At 40.2% G+C, this 20,184-nt stretch overlaps 1 protein-coding gene and 2 long non-coding RNA genes across 3 annotated transcripts in view; all 3 read right to left on the reverse strand.

Annotated features, from left to right (window-relative positions):
* Nucleotides 1-3,640: 3,640 nt before the first annotated feature.
* Nucleotides 3,641-6,575, reverse strand: LOC127143116 (uncharacterized). The gene is made up of 3 exons (XR_007814319.1): nucleotides 6,434-6,575; nucleotides 4,960-5,403; nucleotides 3,641-4,076 (listed from the first exon to the last, which is right to left on the reverse strand). It is a non-coding gene; the product is annotated as an uncharacterized LOC127143116 (long non-coding RNA).
* A 46-nt stretch (nucleotides 6,576-6,621) lies between these two features.
* LOC127143128 (uncharacterized) lies at nucleotides 6,622-9,567 on the reverse strand. Its single transcript, XR_007814331.1, has 3 exons — nucleotides 9,409-9,567; nucleotides 7,311-7,372; nucleotides 6,622-6,878 (listed from the first exon to the last, which is right to left on the reverse strand). It is a non-coding gene; the product is annotated as an uncharacterized LOC127143128 (long non-coding RNA).
* A 4,373-nt stretch (nucleotides 9,568-13,940) lies between these two features.
* The window catches only part of LOC108889376 (ERC protein 2-like), a 34,707-nt gene continuing 28,463 nt past the window's right edge, over nucleotides 13,941-20,184 (reverse strand). Inside the window, 6 exon segments of the mRNA XM_018685802.2 lie at nucleotides 13,941-14,030; nucleotides 14,154-14,221; nucleotides 15,097-15,744; nucleotides 16,884-17,031; nucleotides 17,594-17,817; nucleotides 17,820-17,952. Coding sequence (XP_018541318.1) covers nucleotides 14,195-14,221; nucleotides 15,097-15,744; nucleotides 16,884-17,031; nucleotides 17,594-17,817; nucleotides 17,820-17,952 — 1,180 coding nt within the window. The 3' untranslated portion in view covers nucleotides 13,941-14,030; nucleotides 14,154-14,194.

Consider the following 20,184-nt stretch of genomic DNA (forward strand, 5'->3'; position numbering starts at 1 on the left):
TGTTTTTTGACGCCATACTATACTATGACATTTTTTGTTTTTTGACCATACTATGACATTTGACGCCATACTATACTATGACATTTTTTGACCGTTTTTTGACGCCATACTATACTATGACATTTTTTCATGTTTTTTGACGCCATACTATACTATGACATTTTTTGACCGTTTTTGACGCCATACTATACTATGACATTTTTTCATGTTTTTGACGCCATACTATACTATGACATTTTTTCATGTTTTTGACGCCATACTATACTATGACATTTTTTGACCGTTTTTGACGCCATACTATACTATGACATTTTTTCATGTTTTTTGACGCCATACTATACTATGACATTTTTTGACGTTTTTGACGCCATACTATACTATGACATTTTTTTCATGTTTTTTGACGCCATACTATACTATGACATTTTTTGACCGTTTTTTGACGCCATACTATACTATGACATTTTTTCATTTTTTTTTTTTTTTTTTTTTTTGTTTTTGACGCCATACTATACTATGACATTTTTTGACCGTTTTTGACGCCATACTATACTATGACATTTTTTCACGATTTTTGACGCCATACTATACTATGACATTTTTTGACCGTTTTTGACGCCATACTATACTATGACATTTTTTCATGTTTTTTGACGCCATACTATACTATGACATTTTTTCATGTTTTTTGACGCCATACTATACTATGACATTTTTTTATGTTTTTTGACGCCATACTATACTATGACATTTTTTGACCGTTTTTGACGCCATACTATACTATGACATTTTTTCATGTTTTTTGACGCCATACTATACTATGACATTTTTTCATGATTTTTGACGCCATACTATACTATGACATTTTTTTTCATGTTTTTTGACGCCATACTATACTATGACATTTTTTGACCGTTTTTGACGCCATACTATACTATGACATTTTTTTCATGTTTTTTGACGCCATACTATACTATGACATTTTTTGACCGTTTTTGACGCCATACTATACTATGACATTTTTTTGACACTGTTTTTTGACGCCATACTATACTATGACATTTTTTCATGTTTTTTGACGCCATACTATACTATGACATTTTTTGACCGTTTTTGACGCCATACTATACTATGACATTTTTTGACCGTTTTTGACGCCATACTATACTATGACATTTTTTCATGATTTTTGACGCCATACTATACTATGACATTTTTTGCATCGTTTTTTGACGCCATACTATACTATGACATTTTTTGACCGTTTTTGACGCCATACTATACTATGACATTTTTTGACCGTTTTTTGACGCCATACTATACTATGACATTTTTATGACCGTTTTTGACGCCATACTATACTATGACATTTTTTCACGTTTTTTGACGCCATACTATACTATGACATTTTTTCATGTTTTTTGACGCCATACTATACTATGACATTTTTTCATGATTTTTGACGCCATACTATACTATGACATTTTTCATGTTTTTGACGCCATACTATACTATGACATTTTTTGACGTTTTTGACGCCATACTATACTATGACATTTTTTGACTTTTTGACGTATATACTATGACATTTTTTCTGTTTTTTGACGCCATACTATACTATGACATTTTTTTACGTTTTTGACGCCATACTATGACATTTTTTCATGTTTTTTGACGCCATACTATACTATGACATTTTTTGACCGTTTTTGACGCCATACTATACTATGACATTTTTTCATGTTTTTTGACGCCATACTATACTATGACATTTTTTGACCGTTTTTGACGCCATACTATACTATGACATTTTTTCATGTTTTTTGACGCCATACTATACTATGACATTTTTTGACCGTTTTTGACGCCATACTATACTATGACATTTTTTGACTGTTTTTGACGCCATACTATACTATGACATTTTTTGACCGTTTTTGACGCCATACTATACTATGACATTTTTTCATGATTTTTGACGCCATACTATACTGACATTTTTTCACGTTTTTTGACGCCATACTATACTATGACATTTTTTGACCGTTTTTGATGCCATACTATACTATGACATTTTTTGACCGTTTTTGACGCCATACTATACTATGACATTTTTTCACGTTTTTTGACGTCATACTATACTATGACAATTTTTGACAGTTTTTGACGCCATACTATACTATGACATTTTTTCATGTTTTTTGACGCCATACTATACTATGACATTTTTTGACAGTTTTTGACGCCATACTATACTATGACATTTTTTCATGTTTTTTGACGCCATACTATACTATGACATTTTTTGACAGTGTTTGACGCCATACTATAGTATGACATAGGCATACAGTGACAGTTCTTGATTGTTTTGATGTTTAATATACTTTGGTGTCTTTTATGTCTTAGTATAAGAGACATTTTTACTTCCATTTTGGATTACTCTTTCTTCTGTATTGCTTTTATATCAGAGATTAATTTTACTGTTACCGCTAATATTACATTACTTTTATCATTACATAATACATAATATGTTTTAATTCTAAATTTACAGATAACTTTTACTGTTCCAAACTACACATAGTAACAGATTTATTTATCTATTACATCTTACTTCTGACATTGCTAATTACTTTTACATTACTTCTATTAATACAGTTTACTTAAAGATTATTTTTATATTCCAAGTTACTTTTATTATTACCCTTTTCTAATTTACTGAATGCTGAACATAAACAATTGAAGGTCAGTGGCTCTGTGTTGGACAGTTGATGTTAAAGTGTTCGTGAATTACCTGGAGACTTCTGTCCTGATCTAAAAGAACTTCACTGTATGAAGACAGTCTGCGATAGTGGACTATATGGTGGATGAAGTGGTGACACCTGGAGGAAATCAAAGAAAAAAATACAAAGGAAAATGATCAATACACTACTATCAACTAATTACTGAAGTAATCATGTATGTTACTGTAAACTGCTCAATAATAATAAACACTATCATTTAAGTACATTTTTGAATGCAGGATTGTAACTTGTGTTGTTTATTATACTTCAGTAAAAAGTCTGAGTATTTCTTTCACCACAGACGATCACATACTGAATCATTATTTCACATTTTTTCTTATTAAAAGATATTTAAAATGTCTTAGTTTTGTGCCATTTTCATTTAATAGCAACCACATTTACAGTGGTATTAACAACCAACAATTATTTGAAAACTTATTTTTGAACTTTTTATGCATTTCCATGTTACATTTTTGGAACATTTTTCACACCTTACTATGACATTTTTTGATGCCTTAATATATATTGACATTTGTTCATGGTTTTTGACGCCTTTCTATACTATGACATTTTCTGACCATTTTTGACACGATACAATACTGTTTAGTACATTTTTGAATGCAAGATTGTAACTTGTGTTGTTTATTATACTTCAGTAAAAAGTCTGAGTATTTCTTTCACCACAGACGGTCGCATACAGAATCATTATTTCAAATTTCAATGTCTGATGTCTTACTATACATTATTTTAATATTGCAGATTACGTCTATTATTACACTTTTCTGATATACTGAACATAAACAATGTCAGTGCTCTGTGTTGGACAGTTGATGTAAAGCTGTTTGTGAATTACCTGAAGGCCTCTGTCCTGGTCTCAAAGAACTTCTTCATTGTACAAAGACTCTGTGATCGTGGACTACGTCTCTGTGATCGCGGACAATGTCTCTGAGATTATGGACAAAGTCTCTTGATCATGGACAATGTTTTTGTGATCGTGGACGATGTCTCTGAGATCATAGATGGTGTCTCTGTGACCATCGACAATGTCCCTGATCGCGGGCAATGCCGTCAAATCGGTGACCCCCGTCTCCGCCGATTCTATCGCAAGGTCTCTACGAAGCAGGGGACAATGTCTCTGATCAAGGACAACGTCTCTCTCATCTTTGACAAGGTCTCTGCGATCACGGGCAATGTCTCTGATCGTGGACGATGTCTCCCTCATCCTCAACAATGTCTCTCCGATCATGGACGAAGTCTCTGCGATCGTGGGCAATGTTGTGGACGAAGTGGTGACACCTGGAGGAAATCAAAGAGAAACATACAAAGGAAAATGATCAATACACTACTACCTATTCTTCATCAACAGTTTAACCATGAAAACACAAAAAAAATTCAACATTACAGCCAAACCAGAAGATTTAACAAACATTAGACAGCTGTTTCAGAATATCAACAGTTGGCTGTCATCACCTCCTGAAGAACCAACAACAGTAAAAAGTCTGAGTATTTCTTCCACCACAGACGGTGACAGAGAGAATCATTATTTCCAAGTAGGGATAGACTGATTATCGGCCAGGCCGATTATTGGTGCCGATATTCGGCATTTTGACACATATCGGCATCTACCTGTTTTTTATCCGACGGCCGATAAGAGATCAATTTAAAACTGGGTTATTTTGGCTCTGAGGCAGCCGTGCCTCTCTGTCTGCTGTCACTAGTCTGTCTCCAGCTTTGTCCCACCCACAGCACTATCTGATTGGTTATACACAGAGCCACAGCACGGGTAACAGCCAATCAGCAGTGAAAGTTGTGCATGCACAGTGATCACACACACAGCGGAGTGTGTGATCACTGTGCATGCACAGAGAATAAGTTTTGCCGGGTAGAGAAGCTCCGAGCTAAGAGATGCTGCTGACCCTGGGAACTCCCTGCACTTTTTGTTTTAGCTTGAACTTAAAACAAAGATAAGTGAAAGATAAAATAACATTTTATTTATATTGAAATTTTGGAAAACTTTATTTACTATAGAAAACTTTAGGTAGCTGTTTAAGTTTTCATTTAACTTTATAAGACATGCTGCAGATTACTTCTATTATTACACTTTTCTGATATATTGAACACTGAACATAATGTCAGTGCTCTGTGTTGGACAGTTGATGTAAAGCTGTTTGTGAATTACCTGAAGGACTCTGTCCTGGTCTCAAAGAACTTCTTCATTGTACAAAGACTCTGTGATCGTGGACTACGTCTCTGTGATCGCGGACAATGTCTCTGAGATTATGGACAAAGTCTCTGTGATCATGGACAATGTCTTTGTGATCGTGGACGATGTCTCTGAGATCATAGACGGTGTCTCTGTGACCATCGACAATGTCCCTGATCGCGGGCAATGCCGTCAAATCGGTGACCCCAGTCTCCGCCGATTCTATCGCAAGGTCTCTACGAAGCAGGGGACAATGTCTCTGATCAAGGACAACGTCTCTCTCATCTTTGACAAGGTCTCTGCGATCACGGGCAATGTCTCTGATCGTGGACGATGTCTCCCTCATCCTCAACAATGTCTCTCCGATCATGGACGAAGTCTCTGCGATCGTGGGCAATGTTGTGGACGAAGTGGTGACACCTGGAGGAAATCAAAGAGAAACATACAAAGGAAAATGATCAATACACTACTACCTATTCTTCATCAACAGTTTAACCATGAAAACACAAAAAAAATTCAACATTACAGCCAAACCAGAAGATTTAACAAACATTAGACGGCTGTTTCAGAATATCAACAGTTGGCTGTCATCACCTCCTGAAGAACCAACAACAACAAATATTTGGGAAAAAGTGAAATGATTATTAATTTTGTGTCCATCAACTAATCACTGAAGCAGTCGTGTATGTTACTATGAACTGCATGACAATAATAAACACTAACAGTTCAGTAATATTTTGAATGCAGGATTTTAACTTGTGTTGTTCATTATACTTCAGTAAAAAGTCTGAGTATTTCTTCCACCACAGACGGTGACAGAGAGAATCATTATTTCCAAGTAGGGATAGACTGATTATCGGCCAGGCCAATTATCGGTGCCGATATTCGGCATTTTGACACATATCGGCATCTGCCTGTTTTTTATCCGACGGCCGATAAGAGATCAATTTAAAACTGGGTTATTTTGGCTCTGAGGCAGCCGTGCCTCTCTGTCTGCTGTCACTAGTCTGTCTCCAGCCTTGTCCCACCCACAGCACCATCTGATTGGCTATACACAGAGCCACAGCACGGGTAACAGCCAATCAGCAGTGAAAGCTGTGCATGCACAGTGCTCACACACACAGCGGAGAGGAGAATAAGTTTTGCCGGGTAGAGAAGCTCCGAGCTAAGAGATACTGCTGACCCTGGGAACTCCCTGCACTTTTTGTTTTTGCTTGAACTTAAAACAAAGATAAGTGAAAGATAAAATAACATTTTATTTATATTGAAATTTTGGAAAACTTTATTTACTACAGAAAACTTTAGGTAGCTGTTTGTTTAAGTTTTCATTTAACTTTATAAGATATGCTGCAGATTACTTCTATTATTACACTTTTCTGATATATTGAACACTGAACATAATGTCAGTGCTCTGTGTTGGACAGTTGATGTAAAGCTGTTTGTGAATTACCTGAAGGACTCTGTCCTGGTCTCAAAGAACTTCTTCATTGTACAAAGACTCTGTGATCGTGGACTACGTCTCTGTGATCGCGGACAATGTCTCTGAGATTATGGACAAAGTCTCTGTGATCATGGACAATGTCTTTGTGATCGTGGACGAATGTCTCTGAGATCATAGACGGTGTCTCTGTGACCATCGACAATGTCCCTGATCGCGGGCAATGCCGTCAAATCGGTGACCCCCGTCTCCGCCGATTCTATCGCAAGGTCTCTACGAAGCAGGAGACAATGTCTCTGATCAAGGACAACGTCTCTCTCATCTTTGACAAGGTCTCTGCAATCACGGGCGATGTCTCTGATCGTGGACAATGTCTCCCTCATCCTCAACAATGTCTCTCCGATCATGGACGAAGTCTCTGCGATCGTGGGCGATGTTGTGGACGAAGTGGTGACACCTGGAGGAAATTAAAGAGTAACATACAAAGGAAAATGATCAATACACTACTACCTATTCCTCATCAACAGTTTAACCATGAAAACACAGATGAATATTCAATGTTACAGCTGAACCAGAACAGACAAAGGCTTGAGAGGTGAGAATTTAATAGTTTTCTTTTTCATGTGATAAATAGTCAGTCCTGTTGATTGAACCAAATTGAAAAAGTCACCTTGAGCTCTGAGCAATTACAGTTAGCATTATTTTCTAATTTAATAGACACGATTAATCAGTTCTTATTATATTCAGTACTAAATTCATTAAATACAGAGGTTTGAGCTCGGATTTACCCAGTGTCACTAAACGAAAAAAACTAAACCAATTGCTGACGTTAATAACTCTGCTTACCAGCACATATTTTTCAGACTGAGTTAATATTTAGGATACATACCTGTTGGTCTGTAAGGTGATGTTGGTGTCTCTGTCTAAGCTGCAGCAGCTGAACAAGTACAACTGGAAAACACAAGTACAGCACTTGAAACAATGATTGACTAACAAATACAAAATAATAAAGGAAACTTTTTACCACTAAAACCCACACATTGTAGGATAACACAACAGTGAAAACGAAACACTAAAGCCTTGACAAAATTATAAATAAAACTTGAGTGACCTAAAAGAGAAAAGCAATGTAAAAAAACAAAGCATAATTTTGACTTATGAGTCAATATGTAGTTTTCAGGCCTTTAACACCAAACACCATTGTGCAAGCATCAAGTCCAAACAAACAAATGACTAATCATTAGGGGTGGGACAAGATCTCCTGCCACAAGATCTTGTGATATTAGAATGTGACTGTATTTTCCTGTCAGGTGAAAAGCTGTTTCATGAGACAGTATCCAACTGCAACTAGCATAACCCATGTAGAGCGTTGTCATTAAGTGGTGTTGTTTAAGAACGTTCTTAAGCATTTGCTTTAAAAGCTAATGTCAACAACTGTGGTGGTCTTTGGGTGGAGTGCAGCTTTGTTTTTAACATGTACTCTGAAAAAGCAACTGTAAGGCTTTCCTGTGAGCATCCATGTTTTCCCGAGGCCATCAACTTGTAGGGGAGGTTACTCTCAGTTCCAAGACCATATCTTAGTCCAGGCTGTGTAGCTGTAACCATCTCGTAACTCTGTATCATGCTTGAAGAAAATATCATGCTTTTTTATTATCTATTTGTGGAAAGTTCAGTTAAGAGGATCACACACAGCTTCAGTTAGAAGTCAGAAACTCATACATGGACATTTCAAACTGTACCTGCATTGTTTTGCAGTTTGTGACTTTCAGTCATAAAAATACTATCTGTCCAGTCAAATATTTCATCATTGAAGCTTTCTCAGAAATAGTAATATTGTGTTTCATCTTGTCTTGTGAGCCGAGTGTATTGTCACACCCCTAATAGATCATTATAGTTGAGCGAGATCATTCTCCAAACAATAGAGGAGTGTTTCAGAAAATGGGCTGTTTACTGTCACATATGACAAGAAAAAGTATCACATCCCTAAGGCCAACAACAAAGCAACTAAAATGTTTGAGGCTCAAACTTGTGGAGGAGCACAGGGTTAAAATTTTGTTTTCAAGCTTGAATTGAACATATAACTGAGCTCTATCAAGTATTAAGACACCACAAATTAATTTCTCATCACTAATTTATACAACTGTGGGTCAATAGATAGCCATGGACAGATTACTGCCACAAAGACAGACAAAAAAATGAGACGCATAACAATCACATTGAGATGCTTAACTGCCACAATGATACAAAAAATTACCTCAGAGAAATATAAAATGATCAGGAATGAACACAGAACTACAGAGCCGCATTAAGAAAGACCATAAAGAGACAAAGAAGCTGACCATAAATAGATATAAAATAGCCAAGTAAAGACGCAAATTGATGCATTAACACCACAGGTAGACTCAAAATGATCGCAGACATGATAATCAGACAGACTACAGAACAGTTACCGTACCTCCGTAAGGTGCCCAACAACTCATGTTAGGGACGCTATAGTTACAGAGACACAAACACACTTTTAACGCAGGCAAATAAAAACGCCAAAAAGGCGCCGCTAATACTAACGCTGATATACAGGTGTAAAGCAGCCAGGGCACAGACGCAATATAATACAAAATGACCACAAACAGACACAAAACAATGACACATGATAGACCGGGGAGTTAAAATGACCAGGATGGAGCATAAAGTTGCAAAGAGATGCAAAATGATGGTAAAGTGACTGTAAACAAATACAACAGGGATTTAAACAGACTTTCAGGAGCTCATTGTGTTTTCACCGGTCTACGTTGGGGGTCCACAACTCATGCTAGGGACGCCTCAGTCACGGAAACACAAACACACTCTTACCCACGCGATACAAACGACTGAAATGGAAATGAGGGCAAAAGATATCACTGAAAGAGAAGGCTAAAGCTAACGCTCGCCACTCGCCACTAACGCAAATGCTAACGCTAGCTGCTAGATAGTTCGCTCCATAGCCTTACCTTCGAGCTGCACGTGCATTCAGCGTCCAGCTTCAGCCGTATTCGACAAAAAATCAGCTCCTTAGCTTATTTTAGTATCCAGGCTTCGGTAATTAAGTTTTCCTCAGAGTACTGATAAACCGATGCAATGGTTCAAACGTTGGCCGCTGCCATCTTGTTTTTTTTTACGGGAAGTAACCATATTTGGACAAGAGGGCGGAGCTGAGGAGGAGCAGTTTATATAATATAGTCCACAGAGGGCGCGTGGAGGGATACAGGAATGAAATACCTAACTTGTATCTCTGTCGTGGGACTACTACGATTAACTAAATTAACTTTAAACACATTAAAAAAAAAAAAAAATGTTTTCTTAAATTCCAAATTTTTGATTTGAGGGGACATTTTCCCAGAGCCTGATCCGGAACTAATTTTTCAAGTAGAAATTCACAAACAGAGACAGAAAGAAAGTCACCTTTATTTGATGGATATAAACAAGCTGGCCAACACTCAATAGTAATATTCTGATACAGCACATACAATAGCAAACTGGGGCACTGAGGACAGCCTCCTAGGTTTAAAAAACAGAAAACATTACAGAGTATCCATGCTTCATTCAAAACTTTTACTCAATCGCACCTATTTTTTTTTTCTCTAGGGACTTCCTCTGATAAAGTTTTTTTTTCCAAATAGATTTTTCTCTTGTGCGTTCATAACACACACAGATGCACACATACTGACACACAGACACACCCAGAAAACAATAAATGCAGTTGTGCACACGCACACACACACCCACACACAAATCCATCTCTCTCTTTTCTGAATACATTTATACCGGCAACCCCAAAAAAACATGCTGCACTCTCACAAAACTGCACAGGCTGTCTACTAAGGGGACACAGTAAGTGAGACACACATCACTCTCAAACACAACATCACACCGTCACAATGCACGATGCAGATGCAATTAATGTATGAGGAATGATGCTTCATGGGAGATTAGCTCACGTTCACACAAGTGATCATTCAGCATGCTGGACACTCACATTTAACTTGTTCCTAGGTCTTTACTGTACAGCTCAAAACATTTACTTATACAAATAGTACAGTCTCAAACTGGCATATTCAATAAATAAAGCTAACTTAAATACAAAAATGAATAATAAAAAAGTAAACACAATATTTGTTCTGTCAAACAAAAATGTTTCTGGCATTGGTCACAGTGATTTGTTTAATCCAAAGTTTTTAGCGACATACAATAAAAGAAAAACAACCTGTATACAACAGTAAAGTGAAAATGTATGTTAGGCTTTTCATACTTTTATTTTGAAGGCCTTTTGAAAATTACTGGTGAATCTACAGGCCTTTCAACTCAAGCCTCTCTACTTGGCTGCTTCTAGGCACAGATGCAGACTTGACTTCTTGACTCCACCTCACACTGAGTGCTTTGTCAGTCTTTCACAACCAGGATTAGTCTTTAGTCTAAGCCCAGGAAACCAGCCCCAGCCTCTAAGCCTCGTCTCTCCTAAACCTTTTTTGACACAACAGTTGAGAAATCGCTCTGCATAGAGAACAGGAGATTATCCTTACATCATCACTTTCAGTTGGCACATTATGTAAAAATCAGCATGCATGGGCACAGTTGAAATGTTCCATGTTGTCTACCATGTAAATCATATACGCTATTTCATGGTAGGAGAACCCCCTACTTCAAGTATTCAGTAGATAAGGACCTGAAAATGGAGGATTCGAACTCCACCCCCCTGATGGTGAAGTGAGAGGATTTTCGCTCCTCTGTCTGTTTGCATTGTCGTCCCTTCTTCTTCTTTTGTTTTGTTTTTTTTTTTAATCCAAATCAGGACCTTTCTTTTAACATTTGTAAACACAAACACCAAAGTTTCACACAATCTGTTGATTCTTGGTCAGTGACGGGAGCTGCAGAGGTTCATGGGGGAAGCAGACACAAAAATGATGCGCGGATCACCTCGGATCGTGGAAGATGGGGAGAGATGGAGAGACAATTATATACAGTGATCAACACTTGGCCATATAAGGGAGACACACGGGCACCATGAGGGGAGGGAGAGGAAGTGGGGATAGTAACAGTCTAATTCAATTTTCCACTATACTGTAACAATGTGCGTTGTTTTTTCTACTTAATCAGCTGTCACAGTCACATGTGTCACCACTTCTGTTTACAAGACGACGACGACGACAAACACGCGAAAGAAATGCATCCGGACAGAGTCACTCAAACCTCCACTTGGATGTTATTTAGTGATAGTCCTCACTCACAAGTGCAAGTGTCTGACCGCTGAGTGCAGCAGACGTAATCTCATTGCTACTTATGTGAGCTGCAAAATTCAATGTTTTTTTTTCTTTGTTCTTAGTTGTTACCACAGGCCAGGTGGTCTTCAACTGAGTTGTTTTCACATTTATAAAGGAATGTAGTAATGTCATCTTTTCTAGACTTCTAGATAGATTTGGATACACTTCTCTGTTTCCCATAAACTGCTCTAAAGCTCTTATGTTTTCTTTTTTTTCTTTGTGGGCTGTCCTGTATTTTCAGACAGGGAATGTTACTCGCTGCTGAGGGGGTTTTCTCACAATGTACAATTCAGAAGAAAAATCACACCACTCAACACTCTTAAATAAGACATCTCTCTGACCTCCAGCCAGTTAGAAAAATAACCATGAAGAAAAAACATATAGTATCTCGTCAGTTTGAAACAATTTTCTGACCACGTATAGACACACTCTATAGATTTCTCTCTATATGTATAATATATGCATATCTATCATATATGTGTACAGTTTTTACGAGGCACAGGCCACCTTGTTGAGAAGGAGAAAACGAGTCACTATGTTTGGGGAGGTCACACAAACTACTGGTGGAAGAGTACAAGGGAGAGGGGAGCAGGAGCATACTGTAGGTCAGAGACTGGGGTGTCAATGGTATAAACAGACCTGCAGGGAAAACATCTATTGGACATTGCCTCCACTTTGTGGTCTATAATGGTATTTATATTAGCAGTATTCATAGAGGGAAATCTCCTCTGTGTGGGTCTTGAAGTGATTGTTGTTCACAAAGCCCCCATTGTCAAATCATATGTACAAAGTCTTTTACAGCTATTTGTGAAGCCCATTGGTGGGATCAAGTCCCTCTACTGTAAAAGGACTAAAAGATGCTCTTGACCAGGTCTTGTGACACCATTTAGTTTGAGCACCAGCAGAAGCACCATTAGTAAAAAATCCTGCAACATGGAGGAGGTGCATAGGTGCATAGTCTCAGAAACTCAAAATACTCTGATGAATATTTTCTGACCACTCTCATGGCCACTCTGATTGGACGGTTAATTACACTTTGATTGATAAATTTGAGTTTGGATGGGGAAATAAAAATGCATTCACTCTACGTTGACATCTGCATAGATTGATTCTTTTTTTCTTTTTTTGACTACTTCTAATTAAAATGAGGTAACATGAAGAGAAACATCAATGGCAACCACAGCCTTAAGGCTAAAAACAAGCCCAAGAACTGGAGGGCCCTGCTCATGCAGCCAAGGAAACCTCTCAATGCTGCAGGCAAGGCTCAAGGCGTACTATCAGTCAGCTCAAAGCTCTTCCTTTTGCCAACAAGTAATGACAATAAAAAACCTAAAACCACTCAAATCTGTTGTATGTGTGGAACATGCTATTCTCAGGTTTGGGGGAAATAGCAAGTGAAGGGACACTAATGTCACTTTTAGAGATGCTGAACATGAGGTTACTTAGAAATAGATGGTTGGTGGCGCATGTATTAAGGTATAAAAGAGGTTACTGTGTGCCACAAACAGATGATTAAAACAACAGAAGAGACTCTGCACACTGGGGGTCACGCTAGCCAGGTAGAGGGGTCAGATGTCACCAGGTGGGGGTCAGATTTCACCAGGTGGGGATCAGCAGGGCAGTGAGGATTGAGAAAAAACCATGACAGAGTTAGGCAGGAGAGCCAACCAGAGCCAGAGGAATCAGTCAGGCAGGTTAAACAGGCAGCAAGACAACCATGATCTTGAACCAATCGAAGGATGAAGGGAAAGAAAATACTGGGCTGGCAGACAGTCATGAGTTCTCTGCCAGGAGGATCAAGAGGGACGTTGTCAGCCTGAAGAGGTCGACCATTCAGAGCAGGTGACAGACAGGTGAGGTGACCTCTGTGAGACCTCTGATGCTGGGCTGCCGTGTTGATCACACACCTGTCCAAATAACAATCGGACACAGAGCACTTCAACATCTGCCTCTTTCTGTCCAATTCAGTCCCGCATCTGCGGTCTTGTGTGGAGGAAGTGGCTGACATCTGCTCCTGTTCACACAAAGAAGAGGTCCCACGTCATCTTAAGTAGAAAATGAAGAAGAACATGGTTTAAGCTTCAGTTTGGAAATGTATCTTTAAACAACATTTATGAGTAAAAAGGAGTGAAATTACCTGCCCAGCTGTCAGTCTCCTCACACGACCTGCACACCTGAGTGCACCCTCCTCTTCCCCGGAAAATAAACAAAAGTCCCATTGCTGAGTGTTGATTGAGTGGGGATAATAAATATTTGGTTGGGTAGTGTTTCAACATCATGGCGTGGCTGTGCTCCTCCAGTAGTGACTGAATCATCTGAATGCAAAAGATAAAGAAATCCAGATGTCATGTAGCTCTTTAGTTTGTTACAAAACTCAGTAGAAATTGCAGGCAGGCAAGGGACTCAGAATCATGAAGTGGAAAAGTCTTATATCTCACCCCTCAAAACAACATTAGAGCTTTGGTTGTCACAGCAAGGATTATGCCCAAATGCCCTCCTCATCATCCTGTTGTTGGAGGTGTTAATAGTCCAACAGGAGTGAAATGCATGGAGGGAGAAAAGCAGAGAGAAACTGGTGTAACTGCTGATCAAAAGACATCACCAGCACAGCAGCAAGATAGAAATAAGCTTGTTCAAAAGTAAAAGTAAGAGAAGAGGAGAAGGTATTAATGTGCAAAATAAAGTACAGCACTAAGTAGTTTCAGTGCTACTTTTGGCAAACAGCTACACTTTGAATTGGGTGGATTTACATCATCACATAGGGGATGGGCCATTGATGCTGAATGATTTGCTCATTTCCATTTACTGTACATTTTTGTTAATGTTTTACCACATAGAAAACAAGGTGACCTTTATATTGGCTGCCTTTTTATAATTTGTTTTGAAAGTAAAGAAATAAGCAAAAAGAAAGAGAAAACAAAACCACCATATCAGGAAACCTGAACCTGATGAAAGCAGTGACGTTATGGCTACAATTAGTGACATGAATGGTCAGAGTTGACATTTGTCATAGTCCTAAATGTAGTCTGAGACCTCTGTGGGGGTTTGAAACAACTGAACCAGTACCCACCAAAATAACTAAAATGATACTGTACAATGAGACCCACGTGGTTTTCTATGTTAGGTGAAGCCAGCTGTTACACTCAGGATTCCTCAGCTGCAGGGAAAAACTGTTAAAAGCACTGCTATGGTTTAACAATATTAGGAAACTACTGCTCCTCAGTTTGTATCATTGTTGTTCTATGTGAACCACAGGCAACACTGTGCCACTACACAATGGCTGATTTGACAATACTTCAGTTGCTAGCTCTGCGTGTTTATTGTGTTGAAGTTATTGGTTTTTAAAAATGATAACAGGAATGACATGGGAAGAAATCTAACCTGATCTGGGGAGGGGCGGTGACCAGCATGTGGGGGTCCTCGGGCCGGCCCTCCACGATGATGGGGCGACGGGTGACGTGGATGCTGGCCGTGGTGTGGGTGCTGCGGGTGCTGCGGGTGCTGCGGATGCTGCGGATGCTGCGGGTGCGGATGCTGAGGGTGCGGCCCTTGTTGGGGAGGACCGTGCGGGTGCTGAGGATGAGGGTGCTGCGGAGGGGGGTGTCCATGTGGGTGCTGTGGCGGGTGCTGGGGGTGCTGTTGGTGAGGGTGTTGGGGCTGCGGGGGACGTGGGTGCTGTTGGTGCTGGGGAGGTGGTTGGGGATGCTGAGGATGTTGCTGGGGGTGCTGTGGGTGCTGTGGGTGGGGGTACTGTGGTTGTGGCTGCTGGGCGTGCGGGTGCTGCGGGGGGCCCTGTGGGTGCTGTGGGTGCTGAGGATGCTGAGGATGCTGTGGATGCTGAGGATGCTGAGGATGTTGCGGATGCGGGGCGTGTGGGTATGGAGTCTGCTGGGCGTGGGGAGGGTGGGGGTACTGGGGCTGAGGTTGAGGCTGAGCATGTGGGGGCTGAGGCTGCGGGTGGTGAGGACCGTGTGGATGATATTGCTCATCTTCATAGTTGTCGGCTATCAGCTTCATTCGGCTTTGTGTCTGTGGGAAGAGCAAGGTGGTTAGAGCGTGATGATCTGCAGCTGTTAAACAGAACATTATGTACTCATAATGGACAACAGAGAAACCTTGCAGTATAATACAAAACAGTGCAATAATGTTCCCATAAGGTTCAGTTTTTTAGACTATAGCAGCTGTTGACTCGTCTCTGTTGTCAAGGTCACTGTGGCTTGAAAGGTAAAATTGAGACACTTTGGGGAAAACACTCATGTATGCCTGTATGCTAAATATTAACTTAAACCCATTAGCTTAGCCAAGCATAAAGACCAAAAACACAGGGAAACAGCTAGCCTGGCATCCTAGCCTGTAAAAAAATAATGAACTGCTCCTTTAATCAGTCAGCATTGACTTATAACCACTTTTTCTCTTTTTCCCTGCAATGGTTTATGAAGTTACTTTTTGTGTTACTAACTTCAAAGTTAACATTTATTCCATGTCATGTTAAATGTAAAGAAATTAAAAAGGCAGCTACATGAGTGACTTATATCAGGTCAAATATCACTGCAGTATGTGTCAGCTTTAATAATGGCACTGACACTGACAATTTTTAGGGAAGTTATCAAGGCAGTTTACAGTGACATAAAGAGACCAGATTGTTATTGCCAGACCTGATAGTGTATAACTCAAGACTTATTAGAAAAAGGTCACAAAAATGAAGATTTCAGACATGACCTGTGTGAGACTCCTCAAAGACCAAAAATATTAAATTAACAGGCTTATTCTATCAATGGATTTACCCTCACCCTCATGTAAAAGACTTGTTGATAGAAAACTATTTAAATGCCATGTTAATGACCAGAAAAGGTACAAGTGCCTTGCAGCTGGTGAAGTGAAACCTGTGACCTGTCTTAGACTTGACTGGACTTGACTTCACTTCCCCTGAAAAACATCAGCTTTGACTCATACTGCAAAATTATGAAATGCTACATTTGGGAAAAGTGCCAAAACTGAACTAGCAAAATCATATCAGTGGCCGTGTGCATGTACAACCTCCTGTAGATGAAATGGGAAAAATGGCTAGTTGCCCTGTGCAGCTATATTTTTCATACTGATTAACGTTGCCTTGGCAACGAGTTACAGTGCAGAGAGATATTTCCTTGACATTGTGCCGCAGTACTAACATGTTGTTTGAGCTGGTGCATCAGTTTGTCCCGTTCCCTCTTGAGGGCCAGCACCTCCTCTTGGGTCTTCTTTTTATTGGAGGCAGACAGTTCCAGCAGTGCAATATTAGCATCTTTCTCGCTGATGGCTGCCAGCAGAGCTTGTTGTCTGAAGAAGAAGAAAAACAAGATTAGGCACTTATATCAAATATAGAGAGAGGACATTAAATGAGTACTATATTGTTAAGCCATTTCATTTTTTGACCCCATCAATTCAATTCACCTGCATCAATGTCAAATGCTGTTTAAGTGCAAGAAAAGATGCTTTTGGCCAGGATCCAGCTTCAATGGAGCTAGATGATGATCAATGCCACAACCCAAAAACCTGATTGCTTTGTTCTCCTCTAAAGGATGGACATAAAACTAGCATCACAAATCAGACCACATTTCTCAAGCTCATTTCTCACTCTGAGATTTTAAATGATAAGTCTGACATTTTGGAAATGCCCTTATCTGCTTTCAGTGCAGAGAGTTAGATGTGAAGATTGATTCTGTTCTCTCAGCAGTAGGGTAAAATGCAGATGTGACTTTTGGTCCTTTGGTATAAATGAATTGCCCTGTCTCTCACCTTTAAATAAAAAAAAAAATCCATCCACGGACTTGCCACAAACACATAAAGAGAAGTGAAACTGTGGGCAGTCTTTGCAAAGCTAATGTCAAAAGTCACTAACTTCATCTCCAGGATCTCCTCCAGCTGTTTCCTGCGTTCTTGTCTCATGTTGGTGAGGTGGGTGTCCCTCTCCTGCAGAGACTGCTGTGTGGAGGAGAGACGCTGCTTGGTGGCGTCCAGCTCCTGCCTCGTCCTCTCCAGCGTGTTCATTAGCTCCTCCAGCTGATGGACAACAAACATTAGTACTAAACCCTGCATCGTCTGTAGTGAATATTTCTCATGAGTAAAACCTGCACCTTTAAGTGGTGGCCACCATCCATGGAGCTGTCCTTACGAGGGTCCTGTCCTAAGCCTTTCTTGTCCCCTTGTGGTCCCAGTTTGATGTTTGGACCCTTTTTAGTCTGGTCTTTGCCTCCTTGTCTGTAAAACCACAAAACGTTTAAGAACATTTTCATGTCAATCATCGTTCTGAGACCCATTCTGTAGTTATGGTGCATATACCACAACAAAAACACGAAACACAAACAAGTACAATTAGTGTAGTGGACAATCATGTCAGGTGCATTCTGAATGAGACTTATTTTAAAATAGTACCAGTCATGAGATCACCAGGACAGCAACAAGACATGAGCATCACAAATGAGTTGATAGCCTCATGTTAAAATGATATTGCTGAGATGACTCACAGGTTTAGGCACCAGAGTTAGCATGGGTAGGAAGAGATGGGGGGCACGATGGGGGCAGGGGCATTGCTTACCTGGGAGCTAGACTGCAGACGGGGAGAGGAAAGGGTAGAAGAGAAGGGGACGACGGGACAAGTGGAGGGGACATTGAAAGCAGGAGACGAGAGCACACACAGGAAAAAAAAAGTTAAGAAAGAGACATTAGAACCAGAACATAAAGAAACAACAAGAAGAAAACAATACAGAGGACCCAGAGGAGATCACAGTGTGTTCACTGATTGACAAAGGTGCCTGTGACAGCTGCTGCTCTGCAGCCTGACACAGCGGATGCAGGATGCACCTTCTCTGAAAACATGGAACCATGTGCATCTGCTGCCAAGCCTGGGAATGGCAGACATGCAGTCAGACAGGCAAAAATCAGCCGGGCAAAAGAAGAGGGGAGGAGGACAGGTTTAAGTGCCGAGCAAAAGGAAGGGAAGCCGACAGTGGTTTGACCAAGTGGGCGAGAAGGGAGTGAGCTAGTGAGAGAATCAGTTATGGATGCAGGGGTTGTTCAGACAGAAGAGACCCGACTGAACCAACACACTTCAGGAACAAGGGTTCAGTCCAGACCCTACCTACTACAGCACCTCACTCACTGAGCGCGTGTAGACCTGGAGCACAGCACCTCTATTCATGCAGGCCACTAGGCTGATCATTTCCCTTAGTGTCTGGTAGAGCAAGCTAGGCAGGGCAGGCTGGAGTGGGGCGGGGTGGGGCAGGTTGGGGCAGGGAGAGCAGGAGGGCGGGCGCCAGGGAAAAACCACTTGAAAAGAGAAGGGCTGTCAAGTGATGTTACTGGGATGATCTGAAGGTGCGAGGGTAACTGAGAGTTACAGATGAGGAGGGTGATGTAGGATGAGGCAGATGGGTGGCTGGAATGAGCGAGGGGAAGCGTGCTCATGGCAGGAGGAGGCCTCAGCTCTAAAAACAGAAACTTCTCACATACAGTGAGCTGTAACAAGCAGCCACACCAAACACCACAAAAAGACACAAATGGCTGTATGTGTGTGCATGTCTGCGTGTGTATTAGTGTGCAAGATACTTCAACAAAGGACACAGGGAGGTATAGCACATACACTGTTGAACTAAAATGTACAAAAGAAGCACGAGTAGTTGGGAAAATCACACCAAGTTCTACACACTGCTAATAATAGAGTACATAGAGTAGTATTTACAGTCTTTCTTAGTATTAAATATTTATATACAAGTGCAAATTTTAAAAGGGGCCTTTAGTTACAGCTGTGATTTTTTTCTTCCTGTGTAAACTGTGAAATTTGGTTCCAGGTTCTGAGTCCTTGGTGTGATCATTTCTACCATGCATCATCACAGAAACAGTCCACAACAGGAAAAACAGTGTGAAATAATGCTTACTGCTCAGGGAACCACAGGACTATCACAGAATATATGCCTAGACATATATTTTCAAACTTTATGACCTGTTGTTTTGCACTTCAGCTGAAGTACAAACCTTTAACGTGAAGGTTTGTACATCACGTTGACTTTTAGTATTGAGACACATACAGTATGAGTCACATCTGTGCAATTAATCACACTGTGTATGGCATTTTAATTTGCTGATTTGTAAGGTGAGTTGTCAAACGACTGACTTTTTGTTGACTCAAATCCCCATTCTGTCATCAGTGCAGAGATAAAATGGCTGTTAATGCTGGTCGTCACATGCAGTTTGAAGTAAATAAACATGCGGCACAAACTCTCTCCCTCTCTCTCTCTCTCACACACACACAGTCACATGCTCACACAGACTGACCAAAACCTACAGAGTTAACCATAAACGCATGCTAGAGAAATAAAAGCAAACATGAATCCAGCGATCTTTGTATCATGTGCGCAGGTACAGTTATGACAATAAAAACAGAGCTTGTCACTGTGATACAAAGATCTATGAATCCTTCAGACAGCAGGCAGA

This window comes from Lates calcarifer, linkage group LG12 (genome assembly GCF_001640805.2).
Source record: "Lates calcarifer isolate ASB-BC8 linkage group LG12, TLL_Latcal_v3, whole genome shotgun sequence".
Taxonomy (NCBI): domain Eukaryota; kingdom Metazoa; phylum Chordata; class Actinopteri; family Centropomidae; genus Lates; species Lates calcarifer.